The 18,337-nt window shown below is 49.0% G+C and overlaps 1 protein-coding gene across 1 annotated transcript; it reads left to right on the top strand.

The window, feature by feature from the left end:
• The first annotated feature begins 2,952 nt into the window (after nt 1-2,952).
• RIMKLA (ribosomal modification protein rimK like family member A) lies at nt 2,953-18,137 on the top strand. Its single transcript, XM_008699438.1, has 5 exons — nt 2,953-3,100; nt 5,297-5,668; nt 9,653-9,739; nt 15,412-15,615; nt 17,566-18,137. Exons 1-5 carry the CDS (start codon nt 2,953-2,955, stop codon nt 18,054-18,056), a joined length of 1,302 nt encoding a protein of 433 aa, XP_008697660.1. The 3' UTR covers nt 18,057-18,137.
• The last annotated feature ends 200 nt before the right edge of the window (nt 18,138-18,337 follow it).

The raw sequence follows: 18,337 nt of genomic DNA, 5'->3' as shown, positions 1-18,337 counted from the left end.
GCCCCCACGCCCAGCCTTTAAGATGGTGCCTGTTCCTTAGCTGTCATGCCCTGCTGTGTCCCTGTTGCCCTTACCATTTGACGGCCCTGGGGCCCACATATGCATGGCAAGCCAGAAGGGCCAGGAAATTACTGCCACACCGCTGAGCAGCTTTCAACCGAAGACAGAGTGGGTGTACGAAAATTACTGATTGCCAGCTCCCCCTCCCCTTGAGTGGGATAACTGAGGCATGTGCACTGAACCATTTCTTATTGTTATGAGTAAGCCCCAGTTGCTGGGGGGTCCCTTACTAGATAACACCCCTGTATTTGCCACACTGCCTCCTCTACTCCCCCACCTGCGTTTCCTGAAATTACCACCCTAATAGTAAACTTCCTGCACCTGTCTCGGGGAGTGCTTCTGGGGACCCCCGAACTGACACTGGACTTGGCCCAGAGTAGGTGCTAATAAATATTTGCTGAACGGATGTGTTGAGTGACGGGCTGAATGGATATTTAAGTTGTGTCTGTGTGTCCATAAGGAGACTAAGCTCCTCGTAGGCAGAGATTACCTGGTTCAGCCTGGTGTTCCTGCTTAATAGTGTGTCTGACTCATCCCAACAGTTCAGTAAAGGGTGAAGTGAATTAAATGACCTGAAAACAGCAGTTGGTGGAGAACAAAAGGGGCCACATAACGACTGTGGGTTTTAATGAGGAGGTAAGATTTCTTTGGGCACTGTAACAAAGAACTTTAAAAGGAAGGAGGAGTGGTGATAGCATGTACTCCTTAAAAATAAAAATAAGTTCCTTATGACCAAATAACTTCCTTGGGAGAAAGTGGTGGGTGCAGGGGAGAAAGAAACCAGGGAAAACCTGGAGCATCATTGAGTCGAGAGCCGGATCGTGTTTCAAACGACACATCTTCCTCCTAGCACAACAAGGTAATGCAGAGCTCTCCATGGGTTATCCACTTACTTTATTTATATTGTTGATTCCTTTCTGACAGCTTGCAGAGCTCCCCTGCCAGCCACTGTCACACGATCCTGTGGAAATAGAGGGGTTCTAAAAGCTGCTGGAAGTGAGGTCCTTACTTGCCGCCATGCTATCGTGTCCTGTGATTTCTTATTTCTGCTGCTTGCTTTGTCCATGAAGGCTTTTTCTTAGTACACTAGAAACCAGTTTACTTTTGAAGCCTTTTCTTCTGAAGCCGGGGTTGTGTGTGCATATGTGTGCCTGGGTCGGGAGGGTCGTGACCCACGACGCATTGGTTCTTCGTCAACGTGGAGACTTTTGAAGTCAGATCTATTGCAGGGATCCATATAACAAGAAATGTTTCATTTATTAATTTAATTTAAAAATTATTTATTTTAGAGAGAGAGAACAGAGGGGGGAAGGGCAGAGGGAGAGAGAAACTCTAAGCAGACTCTGAGCTGAGCGCGGAGCCTGACGCAGGGCTCAGCCTCCCAACCCTGAGATCACAACCTGAGCCGAAACCCAAGAGTTGGATGCTTAACTGACTTTGCCACCCGGGGGCTCCTGATTTTTTTAAAAAGTAATCTCTACACCCAATGTGGGTCTCAAACACACAACCCTGAGATCAAGAGCCACGTGCTCCACCGACAGCCAGGCACCCCAAGAAATTTTTCCTTTAAATGAGATAATATATGTGAAAGGTCTTAGCAACAAATGCTGAATAGCAGTGCTCACCGGATTCAGATCTGAACGTCTACACCGCCGACTATCTCTGTATAGGCTCTGCTTCCCGCTATGGGTGTGAAGGGTTGAGAATGGTTTTTAATTTTTAGAGCTCTCGTTTTTCTTTTTTAAAGATTTTATTGATTCATTTGTCAGAGAGAGAGAGAGGGAGGGAGCGAGCGCACAAGCAGGGGGAGCGGCAGGCAGAGGGAGAAGCTGACTCCCTACCGAGGAGGGAGCCCGATGCGGGGCTTGATTCCAGGACCCTGGGATCATGACCTGAGCTGAAGGCAGACGCTTAACCGACTGAGCCTCCCAGGGGTCCCTACAGCTGTACTTTCCAAGAATGATTTGCTTCTTTCTAAAGGTATTTCTTTGTATTATAGAGTACGTTTCTTCACTGTTGTACATACAATGCAGAAGTCTAGTTTTGTAGAATTAACTTAGTTTAACCTGATACATGAGTTAGAAAAGAGCAGATCCAGTTCTTTGGGAAAAGTTGTGCCATTTTTCTAGCTTGCTTTTAATGCAGTAAAATATTTCCAAATATAAATAACAGTTCAAAAGGACATCAGAATATAATGGACCATGGACATTGAAGACGTTTTGAGAAGTAATATGGAAAAAATATTGTGGTGGCTTCATTAGTTTGGGGTCTGATCTTTTTCACTATCTTACTGACCTGTTTGGGGACAGGGTGATTTAATTAAAAAAAAAAAAAAAGGTGGTTTGAGGCTAAACAGTACATTTTGAGCCCATTGTAGGAGTCTGGGAGACGCCAAATAATATTCCAGAAACAACTTTGCTCCCTTCCTCCTGCCCTGTTCCCCACGTCAGGGTGATGCCCAAGAGCACTGGGCACTTAGTCACATGAAATCCCTTGTTATTTGAGGGCACGAGCTCTCATTTCCCTCCATCCACCCGCAGCCAAGCAGAGCCCTGCCCGCCCTGATGTCCTGCGTCGGCTCTTCATGCCCTTGGCTTGAGGCCCATAGATTGCAGTGGAAATGTTAAGGACTCTGGGAAAGGTGACCCATTTAAGCTGCGTCCTATATTAAGTTCATCAGTCCTTTCTTGAGAGCAGATGTGAATGGGGAGAGGGGAGCCATTACTAAGTGGTTCAAGGTCTCAGAACTCAGCAGCGGGTTTGCCAAGAGCCAGCCTCGCACCCAAGTTGTTCTCGGCCATGGCCATGTGGATCGGCTGTTCGCACTGAAGCCACAGAAGAGTGGCGCCTCTTGTCTCCTACTTCTGGAAATGGTGATTTCCCTAGGAGTAGATGGCAAAGAGAACAGGGATGAACGGGGCAGGCGAAGATGCCCACGGCAAGAATGCTGGAGCCGTGAACGAGGGCAGAGGAGGGGCTGGTTGTGCAGATGTGCTCCTGGCCTGTCCCAGCCCTCAGCCCGGAGCTGGACGCCGGCCCGGTCAGAGCCCACACCTGTCTAACGCTAGGTGTAGAGCCTTTTCGGCTCCGCTTTAACCCATTCCGTTCTTCATTTATTGAAGGCTTCAGTTGGAATGAGCCAGGCCCAAAGATTTACCTTTGGAGAAGAGAGATGAAGTTCTGGTAAGATTTCCTAGGTGTCTGTGAATCTGCTTGAGGCTGAGCTGTCTCCGTCCACCTGTGGTTGGTATCTCCAGAAACGACTGAATTCTTTTCTTCCCATTTAGAAGTTTAACTGTTCGTCTGTGGCCTCATGTTGGGATTTGAAAGCCAGATGTTTCTGCTGCTTCTCATTTCTCTAGGTCACTTTTCTGTTGCAAAGCCATTTTTCTCATCAGGTGGTACAAACCTCCATAAGCTGCCCCCTGCTCAGTGGAGTGTGTGTGCCCTGGCGATGCCAGCCCCTCGCCAGGTGGATGGCTCTGGAGAGTTCTCAGAGCAGATCTGCATATATTACCGCATCCCGTGATGTCGTCCTGGGCTGTTGCTTCTGCCCTGAGTGTTTACTCACCATTCTCACCAACTGGGATACTTTTCTTTCTTTCTTTTCCTACCTTTTGAGGATGCTAATACAGGGTTTGCTTTCTTTCTCCTTTTATATTCTTTTCCCCGGGGGCTGTAAGTGGCAAAGGAGAAAAGCCAGTATAAATGATTCTGTTTTCTGATGGCCAAGTGAAGATATCCTGAATGCTCTTTATAAGTCATCCCTGAGAATCATGCTCCAGTTCCTCGGGTTCGTGCTGTCCACAGAAGTACTGAAAACAGTGTATCTTAATGATTACACCTGCCCGCTTTTGTTAAATCGAAGGAACATCTGGAATGGGGGGAAACTGCAACTTAGATCCATACAGTAGTTTCGGGGTTTTGGTTTCTTTGTTTCCTCGCGTTTTTGTATTGACATTATTCATCCCCCCAGTGGAGCAATAGTAACTTTTTCATCAGCATCTTTGGTGTTCTCGGAATTATCTGGTTGTAGCACATTGCTTACAGAGTGGAAGGCGCTGAGGTTAAAGCCTATATAGAAGATGGTTTTGAAATTTTTTGAAAGATTTTCTTTAGAGCCTTTTAAAGACTCTTTTAAGGCTTCCTAATAAGACCAACCACGTAATTCCCTGAACTCACTTCTCATTGCCCTTCCCATCCCATTTCTGGTCTCCATGGTTCCAAATCTGTCTCCCTGTGGCTTCTGAACAATTCAGCAAACATCAGGTGCCCGTCGTGCACCAGGCACTGTTCTAGGGGCTGGAGATAGAGGAGCGAACCGACAGACAAACAATGCTCATGGATGGCTGTATCTCTTGGGGTCAGAGAAGACACACCAAGGAAGTCTTCTGCATGGAAGCCCTACAGATACCTGAACACTGAACTCCGGGTCCTCCAAGTCTTCACTTCAAGCTAACACTCCCAGTTTACCAGTATGATACAGGCATAGGTCCTTTCGCCGTAGGGACCAGTTGTCTTTGGCTGCACTCTACTTTTGTTTGATACCAAATTGATTTTTAGTAGATTGATTTTTTTTTAAGATTTTTTTTGTTATTATAAAGGCAATATGCACTTGGAGACATTTTGGAAAACACAGCTAAGTATAAAATAGGGAATCCCCCATCATCCCATTACCCACTGTTAAAATGTTGGTATATTTCCTTCTAGTCTTCTCTAACTTATATTTATCACTTTGCGTCTTGTTTTTTTTTCTACTTAACATTGGCATTTTTACATTCATTATATTCATAAAAATCATTTAAGTGGTTACATCATTTTCCGACGAACTTTTATCTTTTTTGTTGTTGTTGTTAAGTAATCTCTGTGCCTAACGTGGGGCTGGTACTCACGACCCCGAGATCAAGAGTCGCAGGCTCTACTGCCTGAGCCAGCCAGGCACCCCTCCAGACAGACCTGTAAAGGTCAAGGCCTGAGAGACTAGTAAGGGTTCCTTAAGTGGGCTGCACTGCTTCCATTTCGTGACGTCTCCAGCCTCCTCACCCACCACACTTTGAGTAATACGAGGGCTACAGGGAAGGAAGGTACGGGGCTGTATTATCTATCCCCTGTGGATTCTTTCTAACTTGGATTATTCTCGATATACTGCTTTTCTTGTTTTTCCTCTGTCCATTCTTTTGTGTTTCCTCATAATCGTGCTCTGCCCATTTGTGTGGAGTGTGGCATTGACTGGCTTTCTCGTTACTACAGGATTTCCGGTGCCATTTTCAAGGCTGTCTTCTGCTGGGTTCAGTCTTGAGGAGTCGGCTGGAGCCAGTTCTTCTGGTGGGACTAGACTGGGGCCAGCACAGAGCTCACTCCTGTCCTTCAATTGCAGGCCTTCAGCTGAACCAGAAGGCACTCACCACCTTCCCAGATGTGGTGCTCGTGCGGGTGCCCACCCCCTCCGTGCAGTCGGACAGCGACATCACGGTCCTGCGCCACCTGGAGAAGCTGGGCTGCCGCCTCGTCAACCGCCCCCAGAGCATTTTAAACTGCGTCAACAAGTTCTGGACTTTCCAGGAGCTGGCTGGACATGGGGTTCCCATGCCAGACACCTTCTCCTACGGTGAGTGTCCTTGGGATTGGCCCGGACCTTTCCAAACTACCTGCCTCTCTCTCTTGTCCCCCCAAAGCGCTCTAGTGTCTGGTTGGTTCTCACTGGGAACTTGTCCATCTTAGGTGATTCGGCATCTCTCGAGTCTTTAACGCGGACGCTCCCTCCATCGGTAACTCACTGATGCCGTGTGTGTGCGGTCCGCACTGTGCACCGCTGCCATCCTGGGTCCTGGGCTAGAGCAGTAAGCGAGAGCGTCCTGCCCCGAAGGCGCTCCCGGTTCGTCAGAGGTGGAGGCAGCAAGTGAACAGGCAGCGTCAGGGCAGCGTGCTGAGCGTCACGATAGTTAGCGCGTGGTGGTATCGGACACACGGACGGCTCCACGTGCACTCAGGAGACATCGAGGGAGGTTTCCTGAAAGAGAGGATAGCTCAGCTCAGCCGAAGTCATCCAGCGGAAGCAGCGGGGACGGGGCAGTAACCCAGGCAGAGAGCAGAATGTCGATCGACCTGGAGTCAAGTGAGAACCTGACAGATGGGTGGTATTTTGAGTAGTTTGCAGGTATTTGGGAGACGGAGTCGAGATGTAAGAGTAGCTTATGCAGTACGGGGAGTAGACGAGTGTGAATCCGGAGGCTGACAGGGCCTCACGCAAGGGGGTGGCCTGACCGGAGTGCAGAATATCACGTCGGCTGCACGACCAAGAAGGAATCAGACGGGCAGAGTAGAGACAAGGTGTGTGGCGGTAGGCTTTTTAAACTACCCAGTGACGGTCTAAACGAAGGGGCCGTAGTAGGAATGAAGATAAGCGAACAGATCCAGGAATTACGAAGGAGATCGCAGCAACAGGACATGACGATTGGCTGGATATGAGGGCTGTGGACGGAATATATCAACATGCGGGTTCTGGTGTGGGCAGCCAGGTGGGAAAGCAAACATTCACTGAGGCTGGAAACACGGGAGAGGAGACGCGGGTTGGTGGGTAGAGGGCGAGGGTCATCGGGCAGAGGTGATTTCAGTTCGGGGCCCATTCCTTCTGAGGCGTCTGTGGTATAAGCATGTAAGAGTGTTCTGTAGGCGGCAGATAAGTGGATCTGGAGCTCCCGAGGGAGCTGGGGAAGTCTAGGGAAGCGGATTTGGAAACCTTCGTTACGTTAACTGGAAGTCACAAGAATGGATGAGATCGCTCGGGGAGAATATATAGAATGAAGACAGGGCTGAACTATACGCCTCAAGTGGTAACTTCGATGTCTGTTTTACCACAATAAAAAGTAAAATTCAGTGAGAGGGTTCAAGAGGGAACCCTTCAGAGCGTGGGCCAAGGAAGAAGAATGTGTAGAGGAGACCAAGCAGGAGCAGCCGGAGAGGTGAGAAGGGAAAGGAGAGATGGCAGATGCCAATGGAAAGAACATTCCAGGGAGGATGGTATGATTAAAAGTGCTGTCTGGTTCTGAAAGGACAAGTAACACAAGCGCTGAGATGTGTGTTGGGTTTAGCAACAGGGACTTGATGAATACAGCTTCAGTGGGGAGAAAAGCCACACTGTCAGGGGCGAGGGAATGAATGAATGAGAAGTGAGAAAATGCAAACCTGTTTGAGTAGCGTGATGGTAGAGATACAAGCTTGTAGATATGAGCTTGTTTGTTGAAGATGGGAGAGAGCCCAGCATGTTTAAACTGGCGATGGAGGGGCGCCCGGGTGGCCCAGTCAGTTAAGCATCCGACTCTTGGTTTTGGCTCAGGTCATGATCTCCGGGTTGTGAGATCGAGCCCTACGTCGGGCTCTGCGCTCAGTGTGGAAACTCTTGAGACTGTCTCTACCTCTCCCTCTGCCTCTCCCGCTCGTGCTCTCTCTCATAAATAAATCTTTTAAAAAAATTAAATGGTGATGGAACTGGGAACTGAAAGGTTGAAGACCTATCAGAAAGAGCACACTTAATGGTGCAAGATCCCTGAGGAGGTGAGAGGGAAAGGGTTCTAAAGCACAGGTGCGGGGATGGCCTTGGATAAGAAGGACCCCTCTTTCACTGTTCTATAGGGAAGGAGAAGAGGTTAGCTAGAGAGGAGTTAAATATGTCAGTGGATGTCAGGAAGTTGGGAGTTCCCTTTTGTTTAAGGAGATAGAAGTTTATTAAATACACTGCAAGGGATCAGTGGGCAGGACAGCAGAGGAGAGACTGTGTGCCAGGAGGCAGTGGTGGGGGGCTGTGGTTAAGGGGGAGCGTGAGGGGGTGTGGGAACATTCGGAGTTTTTCTTTTTTCATTCCTGTGCCCGGTTGTAAGTAGCCCATTGGTCAGCTAGGGCTTATGGATATTTTGGGGTCCCCTAACGAGTTTGTTAGTGTTCGGCCAGAGGGTCACTATGGGCCCTTCCGTTGCTCAAGCCTGTTGCCTGAAAGCAGCCTCTGCGTTCCCCCCAACAGATTGACAGCCCCCCAACAAAATCTCCGGCATTTGGGCGAAGGTCTCGTCTTCAGTAGCTTCTTCACGCTGGAGAGGGGGGCAGGCTGTCCCTGCCTACACTGGTCGTCCATCCGGGGTTCTGTGCGGTTACAGACCAGAGCATGGTATTATGTCAACATGCAGGTCGGAGATTTGAGTGAAATTCCTTGGTGGCCAGGTCCGTGGGATTTAGGGGGAGGGGATCCTCCAGTGGTAGGTGCTGGGATCCTTGTTGAATCATCATTTGTATATGTAATTGTTGGATTTACGCAGACACGTAGGAACAGACGCTTTTTGTCTGAGATCAAGATGGCAGCCGGATGCGAGGGAACAAAGAAGAAAAGTGGGGGCCTGCAAGAAGCAAGGTGGCGGAGAGTCAGGCGGCATCAGGAAAGGGTCCCAGCCGAGTCTCTAGCGTGTGTGGATTCACTCTGGACGAGCTTCCACTGCCAGACGTGCCTCGGGTTGGAGGCCTCATGGGGACGGAGTGGGAGAGGAGAGGAAAAGGGTCCTTTGTCCTCACAGGCCCTGGGCAGTCCGACCTGTTCACCCTCAGACCTTCAGACCACATGGGGAGCTGCCCTGGCCAGAGACCTTCAGCTGTCTGAGGAAGACTGAGGTTAGCCCGCCGAAGGGCCTAAAAGAGAGAGGAGATGGAGGGAAGGATCCGTCCGAAGGGCAGGAGGGGAAATCCCTCACCCTTTCGGGCAAGGGCAGTCTGGCGGGTTCCCCCTGGGGCTTCGGATCCTCACCGAGGAGTAACCTCCCCCGGAGGTCATCAGTACCCCAAGGAGTACTGGAGTCTCTCCCCTGAGGGATCTCAGAGAATCCGGGGAGAGTCCTGGCCCACCGAATGTGGGGCATCTGAATCAGACGGGGCCGGGGGCCCGGGCTGTGGAAGGACCCCCCGGGCACAACAGAGCAGATAGGAGTTTATTGAGTGCGGTGCAAGGGAGCTGCGGGCGGGACGGCAAAGGGGAGACTGGCTGTGGGAGTTCTCTTCGTTCTGTTGTTTTAAGGATTTATGTATTTGAGAGAGAGAGGGAGTAGGGGGAGGGCCGGAGGGGGAGAAGCTCAAGCAGACTGGCCGCTGAGCGCTGAGTGCGGAGCCCGAGCTGTCAGGACCCCTGAGATCTCAGCCTGAGACGCTTAGCTGCCTGAGCCACCAGGCGCCCCAGGAGTCCCCTTCTGATAAAGTGCGCTCTTTGTGCAGATGCGCCGATCGTGGACACGGCCTCGTCATGGTTTTGTTTTCATCGTTCACGCTTTGCTGAACGCCGGCCATTTCACCGGACAGAACTCCTGCCCCCTGCGGGGCCGTTAGGAGGGTTGCATGAGCTAGAGCGCGTGGGGCCCTTGCCACGTTCACGTTCTTGGTCAGTGTTGGTTTCCTTATCTCTCTACTCCCACGGAAGTTCACGTCTGGGTGGAATGGGTTTGAATTGCTTTAATCAGAGGAACAGGAGGCCTTGAAGGAATTTGCCCAGAGGGGCCGTGCTGGGTGACCACTCCCGAGCATCAGCCTGACCTTCACTGACTTCACCTTCTCTTTGCAGGTGGGCACGAAGACTTTTCCAAGATGATTGATGAGGCTGAGCCCCTGGGCTACCCGGTCGTGGTGAAGAGCACACGGGGACACCGGGGTCAGTGCTGCTTCTCCTTGGCTTGTGTGAGGGCCGCACCCCTGCCGGCCTCATCAGGCACGGCCGAGCGCTGCTCAGAGAGGTGGAGCGCCCCCTCGCAGGGCCCGTGGTGCCGTCCGTGCCTCTGTCCCCTCCTCGCTGTCCCCACTGTCCTTGCTGCAGCAGACCCTTCTCGTTCACTCCCTGGACTCGGCAGCAGACTCCTGACTCGACTCTGACTGGTCTCCCTAACCCCAGTGCCAGCGCGTCCTCTCTTCTTAGGGCGTCATCTCTCTGAAACATCTCTTCTTGTCACTCCCTCAATAACAAGCACTTCCAAGGGCCTCGTTGCCTCTTAGACAAAGTCTGGATTCCTCGCTGTAGCACCGAAGGCCCTGAAGCTTCACCCTTCCTTCGCAGCCTTCTCCGGCCACGTGCACCCTCCATAGGCCGCTGCAGACTGCTTCTCCTTTGCTAGCTAGACCACGTACTTTCTTTTCTTTAAAACTGCTGTCCTCTTCCCTTTGCTAGCAACGCCATCTTCCTCTGGCCTCTAGTGAACCTCTGTTCACCCGTAGAGGCCAGCTGGCCTCTGCCTCCACTGTTGTTTCTTTCCCCTCCACATCCCTGGTCCCCCTCCCTCTCTGCCAGCTCTTCCTTTGTGTCTCCGTGGCGCTTTGTCCACGCCTCTAGCACAGCTCTACCCTTTATGACAGTTACCCAAGTGGATGTCCCTCTCCCCCCGGCTGGCTGGGAGCTGCTCAGGGGTGGGAACCCGGCCCCGGCCCCTCTGTCCCAGGGACCTGCTGCAGCTCTCGGTGTGGAGTGGGGACGGGTAACGGAGCGGAGCACGCATGCTGCAGGAAGTTCTCCTGCAGCGTGGGGGCGGGTACCCCTGACGGGACCCAGGGGTGACACTTCCACGCTCAGGGCATCTGCAGTGAGGGGAGGCCCCCAAAACAGACATGCGCTGAGCAGGTCCTGTGCTGTAGGGACTGGGCAGTGAGCTGAGCTAGCCTCGGTCACTGCTCTCCAGGCGCTGCAATGTGCAGGGAGCAGAGATGCTTGAGTCGCAGGGTGACAACCTCCATGGCAGGCTCGTCCAGCCTGTTCGCACCTGACAGAGGGGGCCGGCTCGGCCACAGGGCGGGGAAGGCCTCCCTGGAGGACAAGGAGACTGAAGTTGGAGTGTGGAATTCAAACTGGAGGAAGTGAGTAAGCAAACATACGGAAGCAGGTGTGAGCAAAGCAACCTGGGAGCCAAGGGGTCCTGTTGAGAAGGAGGAATGAGTTTGGGGGGCAGGCTGGGGCCCTTAATGCTGTTCAGATAGATACGCTACGGTGCTAAAGTTCAGCATCTAATTTTTTTGTTACTGTGCTAAAATATATATAATTGAGAATTCAACTAATATTTACTGAGTGCCAGGCACTGTTGTAGGCTCTGGGGATACAGAAAGGAACAAGAGGAAAACTCCTGTCCTCAAGGAGCTCACATTGTAGGAAGGTAAGACAGACAATAAATGGAAATTAAATAAAATATTTGGTATTTTCAAACGTTTTAAAAATTGAGATGTAGGGGCGCCTGCGTGGCTAAGTTGGTTAAGCATCTGACTCAATTTCAGCTCAGGTCACGTTCTCAGGGTCGTGAGATCAAGCCCTAGGTCGGGCTCCGTGCTGAGCGTGCAGCCTGCTTAGGAGTCTCTCTCTCCCTCTCCACTCCCCCCACTCCTGCTTGCATGCTCTCTAAAAATATAAAAATAAAAAAATTTAAAAATTGAGATGTAATTCACATAAACAGTTCACCATTTTTAAGTGTACAATTTAGTGGATTTTAGTATATTTACTACTGTATACAACCATAGCTGTTACCTAATTTCAGCACATTTCCATCCCGAAAAGAAACCCTGTACCTATTAGGGGTCAATCACAACTGTCTCCTCTAGACTCTGGCAACTGCTAATCTACTTTCTATTTCTATGGATTTGCCTGTTTTGGCCATTTCATATCAATGGAGTCATCCCCTAGGTGACCTTTTGTGTCTGACTCCTTTGACTTAGCAGGGTGTTCTCACGGGCCATCCCTGTGGATCCGTACTTCAGTGCTTCTGATCCCTCAGTAATAGTCCGTTGTGTGCGGAGCCCACGTTTTGTTTATCTGCTCACCAGCCGATGGGCATCTGAGTTGTTTCCACGTTGTGGCTGTTGGGACTAATGCTGCTGTGGACATGTGTGTACAGGTTTCTACGTGGACATACGTTTTCATTTCTCTTGGGTATCTACCTAAGCCTGGAATTGCGGAGTCAGATGGTAACTCTATGTTTAACTTCAGAGGAACTGCCAAACTGTTTTCCACAACGGTTATGTCCTTTTACAGGCCCTCCAGCAGTGCGCGAGGATTCTGATTTCTCCTCCTCCTCCCTGATCTTGTTTTATTCATTCACTCATTTAGGATTAAATTTTTTTTTTTTTTGAGCACTAAGTAAAACTTTTTGATTGTATGTATTAATTTGAACGTTTGTAGCCTGAAAAGTGGGCAGGCCTAACTCTTAGAATATACATATATGAATGTCCCCTTTGCCTTGACAAACTAGGCTAATAGTCACCAGACTTCCACCATAAAAGCAAGCCACAAGCCAAAATACATGTTTCCCAAGCATCAGTAATGTAGAGGCCCACTTTACTTATTTATTTTTAGATGAATTTTTAAAATATTTTTTGCGGTCTAATTGATACACAGCATAAGGATTCGACATTTGTATACGTTGCAAGCTGCTCGGCACAGTAAGTCTAGGTAACATCCATCACCGTACAGAGTTTTTTTCTTATGACGAGAACTTGTAGCAACTTGCGAATATGAGATTTGTTTCTGTTACCACCATCCCAGTGGGTGTAAGGAGGCATCTTGTCGTGGTTTCGCTGTCTCCCTGACGATGAGTGATGTTGAGCGTCTTTTCATGTGCGTATTGGGCATTTGTAGATCTTTGGACAGCTGTCTATTCAAATCCTTTGCCCACTTTTCATTTGGGTGATTGGTGTTTTTATTACTGAGGTTTTTTTTTTCTTTTTAAAGGTTTATGTATTTATTTTGGTGGGGGAGGGGCGGAGGGAGAGAGAATCCTAAGCAGGCTCCACGCTGAGTGCAGAACCCTGGGCTCGGTCCCAAAACCCTGAGATCACGATCTGAGCCAAAGCCAGGAAGAGTTGGATGCCCCTTTTTATTGCCGAGTTTTTAAGAGTTCACAACATACGAACATAATTTGAACATGTTTTTTCCCCACCGTGTAGGCCGTCTTTTTACTTTCTTGATAGTGTCCTTGGACGTACAGAAGGTTTTGATGCCGATGGACTTCAGTTCATCTGTTTTTTCCTTTGGTGGCTTGTGCTTTTAGAGGTCATTTTGTGGCTACCTAATCCAAGGTCACACAGATTCACACTTGTGTTTCCCTGTAAACGTGTTTATAGTTTTAGCTCCTACCTTTGGGTCTTTGATCCATTTTGAGCTGATTTTTGAATATGGTGTGATGAAGGAGCCCAACTTCCTTCTTTCGCACGTGGATATCCAGTGTTCCCGGTAGTATTTGTTGAAGACGATTCTTCCCTCCGTGGGATGCTTTTGTAAGTCTTGTCATAAAGCACCTGACGATCCGTGTGAGGGTTTGCTCTGGGCTCTCAGTTCTGTTCTGTTGATCCGGACGTCTGTCACCGTAGGGCAGGCCACACCCTCTTCATTACTGTAATAATGAAGTAAGTTACTGTTGCAAGCTCATTACTACAGTAACTTACAGTGACTTACTGCAGTAAGTTTTGTCATTGGGAAGTTGGGCTCCAACTTTGTCCTTTCTTCTTTTCTTCTAGATTGTGTTGAATATTTGGGATCCTTCCTTTCCACATGAATTTTAGGATCAGCTTGTCAACTTCTGCAAAAAAGGAAGTTGGACTTTGGTGGGGACTGTGTTGACTCCATAGAGCAGTTGGGGGGTGTTGCTATCTTGACAGTATTACGTCCTCTGGCCCCTGAACAGGGGTGTCTTTCCATTTGTTTAGCTCTTTAATTTCTCTGAAAAATGTTTTGTAGTTTTCAGTGATAAGTCTTATACTTCTTTGGTTAAATTTATTCCTAGTTTTTTTGTTCCTTTTGATACTCTGGTAAATGAGATTGTGTTCTTAATTTCGTTTTCAGTTGTTCATTGCTAGTGTAACACGTAGTATCTTAGGGAAAAATGGATTGAGAGTAAACGAATTGTAGCGGCATTTAGACTCTAGTATATGGAAATAAATCTAAAGAAGGCATTGGAATGGTACGGGCTGTGCCCTTGAGAAAGTTACTAATCTTATAGACCTTTATTTCCCTCTCCTGTAAAACAAAAATAACTATCCTGTCCTAATGGCTTCATCGGGCTAGTAGGAAGTGTAAATGAACTCATAAAAGAAGTGTGTTTGGCACAGAGTATGATTAATCTTGGTCCTCTTTCCCACCCCCTCCCCCCTTTTCCTCTGTGCCTAAAGACTGTAGCTCCTTCAGTAACTGCAGACTAGGCCCCGTATTAGAACCTGCCACCTGCAAGGCACCAAGGCCCTGTATCTAGCCCCCATCTCTGCTGAAAATCCTACCTAATGTCCAGGGAACCCCCAGTGCCTATACTTGAATCCCAGCCATCTGCAGTCAGATGCCAGATCTCCTGGTGCCTGATGTCCAGTGATGGCAACGAGTTGGAGGTTACTTCTCAGTCTTCTGTGCCGCTAGGGGCTGATGTCCATCACTCTTTTTATTAAGACTTGAGAAGGGTCCCACTCCTTCAGTGTGGTGACACAGATCTTAGGAAAACCATCTCTTTGTTCCATATTTACTAACAAGGCTCAGACTGGGTGTGCTCTTGTCCGATTGGCAGAGCAAACCCATCAGGGACTCTGCTCAGATCTGTCAGCTAATACGCAAATGGAAAAGCAGAGGCCAACTAATTATAAAAGCATTGGTGATTCAAGCAGCAAATAAAGGATTTGGAGTCAAGAAGGAATGCTTTCCCTAGATTGCAATAGAAGTATGGATAATTTCTTTTAGAATTAAATAGGTATAGCTAGATCATAAGTTTCCTGTGTTTAAAAGGAGGAGGGGGTCTGTCAGTGGTTCCCTCTTTGACCTCCCAGGGCACTTGCATAGACCTGTCTTCACGCTCTATCCTGCTGTATTACAGTTACCTTTTGTGGGTCTCTGTCTACCTAGCCTTGGAATTCCTCCAAAATGTGTTTAGTTAATTATGTTCTGTAAACGTGGACTGACGCCTGCTTTGTACTCCGAGTCAGTGTGAGATCTGGGGTACTAACAAAGTGGGGTAGGGACGGACTCCGCCTAATCAGCATCCCGGGGTGATAGGACTTGCGGCCTGCTTTTGGAACTGAGTTGACTAGATCCTTAGGTTTTTATCGTGGCCTCTTCTCTGTGTTTCTGGAATACAATGTTATTTCATCCTGAAAATAGAGTTGTGGTGGAGGGAGAGGGACCTGAGTAAAACCAAGAGAAAATAAGGTTTGAGGCCATGATAAGAAGCGAGAGTCTGGTCAGAGAAACAGAAGGCGCGGAGGTAAGGCACGTTCAGAAAGAATCGACAGCCGTGTGGGACAGGGAGGTGGGAGGGCGAGGACCCGGCTCAGAGGCTTCCCTAACCACTCCTCTTGCTCTTGTCTTTCATCTTAAAGGAAAAGCTGTTTTTCTTGCAAGAGATAAGCATCACCTCTCAGACATCTGCCATCTGATCCGCCATGATGTGCCCTACCTGTTCCAGAAGTATGTGAAGGAGTCACACGGCAAAGATATCCGGGTGGTGGTGGTCGGGGGCCGGGTGATAGGCTCTATGCTTCGCTGCTCCACGGACGGCCGGATGCAGAGCAACTGCTCTCTCGGTAAGGTCGAAAAGCTCACACTCCGTTTCTCCGTGAGGGACTTTTCATTAGGATGCTTGCACCCATTCAGTAAATGTCGATCGATCCCTCCTATCTTGTCAAGTCCTCTGCGAGGCACCAGGATCACAGATAAGAATGAGAAACAAGCCCTGTCCTGTCACAGCAAGCAGCCCAGGAAAGGGACAGACGGGTGTAGGTGCCGTGACGGAGGTCAGGCCTGGGTGTCAGGCCACTGAGACCGAACCCTGACTCGTAGGCGTTGGGCCTCAGCAGTCCGGTGTAAAGCAGGGAGCGGCATGGGGATCCGTGTTTGAGAAGAGCCAACACGTGGGTGCAGGAGGGATTGAAGGCATGAGGCATCCGGAAGACTCTCAGTCGCTCTGGCGAGGGTGATGAGCGCGTACGTTAGGGCAGCGGCAGAAGGCAGAGCATACCTGCTTTTGCGTCGTAACTGAAGGCTGTGTTTTTCTTACGTGTATGATAGAAGCTGCAGTTCATGTTCGGATCAGATGCGTAAGTCCATCCCGTGAGCCGGGGTTAACCTCGTGTTCTGTTCCGGGGAATGGAGCTGTTGCAGGAGGGATAGACATTCTTGTCCCCGTCACAGAAGGTTATTGTCACCCTCATTGAATGAGCGTGTATGTTGTTAATATGAAAACAAATGCCCACGGTTATATCCTAAATGGCCCTGTGAGTGTCCCGAGGCTAGTGACTAATAAAGAGGCTGAGACACAGTTCGGTCCTTCCTTCACCAACACCGGTCGAGCAGTCGCCGCGAGCGGACTCGATCGAGTGCGACTAACGGGAGAGTCCCTGCCCTGGGACAGCTTACCGTCCCGCAGAGGACAAGACGCGAAAGCAGATCAACTCTTTTATAGCCTTTGCCTTGTACATTCTAACAGGTGGAGAAGGGACAGTGTTAAGGTGAAGGCATTAGTTGTTGGACCTGAGAATACAGGTCTTAAGTCTTTCCAAGGAGACTCTTATCCTGAGGTCTTAGCTCTGTCGTGGCTAAGGGCAGGCAGACGCTCTGTCTTTGGCATACGATTTTGTCTCATAAGCCTTTCCATCTCCCTCTTAGTAAAACATAATGTTAATTTTTTTTTTTACAGATTTATTTATTTGGGGGGGGGGTGCAGAGGGAGAGAGAGAGTCCCAAACAGACTCTGGGCTGAGCATGGAGCCTGACACGGGGCTCAGTCCCACGACCCTGAAATCATGACCTGAGCTGAAATCAAGAGTCAGACACTTAACCGACTGAGTCTCCCAGGTGCCCCAACACAATGTTAATTTTGCTTTTTCTGTACAAAAGGAATCCATTCTCATGTAGAAAATTTGGAAAACATAGCAAAGTCCTAATGAAAAAGATGTTTATCATTAAAAAATATTTATCATTAATCCCACCCTTTAAAGACAGGCATTGTTAACATTTCTGTATTGTCCTTTCCAGCAGTACCTTTTTGCACGGTTGTGGTCATGCTGCACAGTCTTAAATCCTTCCAGGTATTTTTCCATGGGATCACCAGCTCTCTACGAGCATTATTATTCATGATTGTAAAATATGCTGCTTTCCTCTCTTGTGAGATATTTGTAGTTTTTCATTTACTTATCAACAAATGTTTAGGGAGTGCCTATTATGTCCCAGGATTTTGATTGTTGGGTATCTTAAATAACCCTGCCATCAACATCTTTGTGCATAAAGCTTTTTTCCATTACATAAGATTATTTCCTTAGTGGTAGGTCAGAGGAAATAAACATTTTAAAAACTCTCAGATAAGAAATGACCCTATTGTTTTTCCAAAGGGCGTCCTGATTTCCAAGCAGATCTTCTGTCAGTACTAAGAATACCTGTCACCCTGCCCCTCCTCAGCATTGCCTGTCTCTTCTTTGAAGGGTCCTTGTGTCCTTGGTGTCTGATGTCACCATTATGTCACTGTGCTTTCCCCACAGGTGGTGTGGGCGTCATGTGCCCGCTGACAGAACAAGGCAAACAGTTGGCTATCCAGGTGTCCAACATCCTGGGCATGGACTTCTGTGGCATTGATCTCCTCATCATGGACGACGGCTCCTTCGTGGTGTGTGAGGCAAACGCCAACGTCGGCTTCCTAGCCTTCGACCAGGCGTGCAATTTAGATGTGGGTGGCATCATCGCGGACTACACCATGTCCTTGCTGCCCAATAGGCAGACTGGCAAGATGGCTGTCCTCCCAGGACTGTCCAGTCCCAGGGAGAAGAAAGAGCCAGATGGCTGCGCTTCAGCTCAGGGAGTTGCAGAGAGCGTCTACGCCATCAACAATGGGTCTACCTCTAGTGAGAGTGAGCCTGAACTGGGAGAGATCCGGGATTCCTCAGTGAGCACGATGGGGGGCCCGCCCCCCATGCTGCCAGAACCCGGCTACAACATTAACAACAGGATTGCTTCAGAATTAAAACTTAAGTGAATTCCTGCTTTTTGGCAGCATTTAAACCAAATCCTACCGCTTCCCTATAGTTTTGAGTGAATAAAATCTGGACTAATGTGATTTCATTTGCACAGAAACTAGGAATCCCATCTGGGCACTCAGCATTCTTCTAACGATGATTTAAGCAAACGGCTTAGCTTTGTGGTTTTTACAGAGACTAATTATAAAAACACTCACCAAGAGCAACATCCCGACCGATCGACTCGAGACCGATGTCTGCTGCGGGCACTTGGGTACCACGGCTGACGTTTAAGTCGCTG

Source organism: Ursus maritimus, unplaced genomic scaffold (assembly GCF_017311325.1).
Source record: "Ursus maritimus isolate PB19 unplaced genomic scaffold, ASM1731132v1 scaffold_12, whole genome shotgun sequence".
Taxonomy (NCBI): domain Eukaryota; kingdom Metazoa; phylum Chordata; class Mammalia; order Carnivora; family Ursidae; genus Ursus; species Ursus maritimus.
Note: the sequence above shows the minus strand (reverse complement) of the source record. Positions and strands in the feature narration are given on the sequence as shown.

Excerpts from the sequence above, each read along its gene's own strand:
- RIMKLA (XM_008699438.1), top strand. The coding sequence starts at position 2,953 with ATGGCAAAGAGAACAGGGATGAACGGGGCAGGCGAAGATGCCCACGGC. Across the intron at positions 5,669-9,652 it reads GCCAGACACCTTCTCCTACG|GTGGGCACGAAGACTTTTCC; the intron begins GTGAGTGTCCTT and ends TTCTCTTTGCAG. Across the intron at positions 15,616-17,565 it reads GCAGAGCAACTGCTCTCTCG|GTGGTGTGGGCGTCATGTGC; the intron begins GTAAGGTCGAAA and ends CTTTCCCCACAG.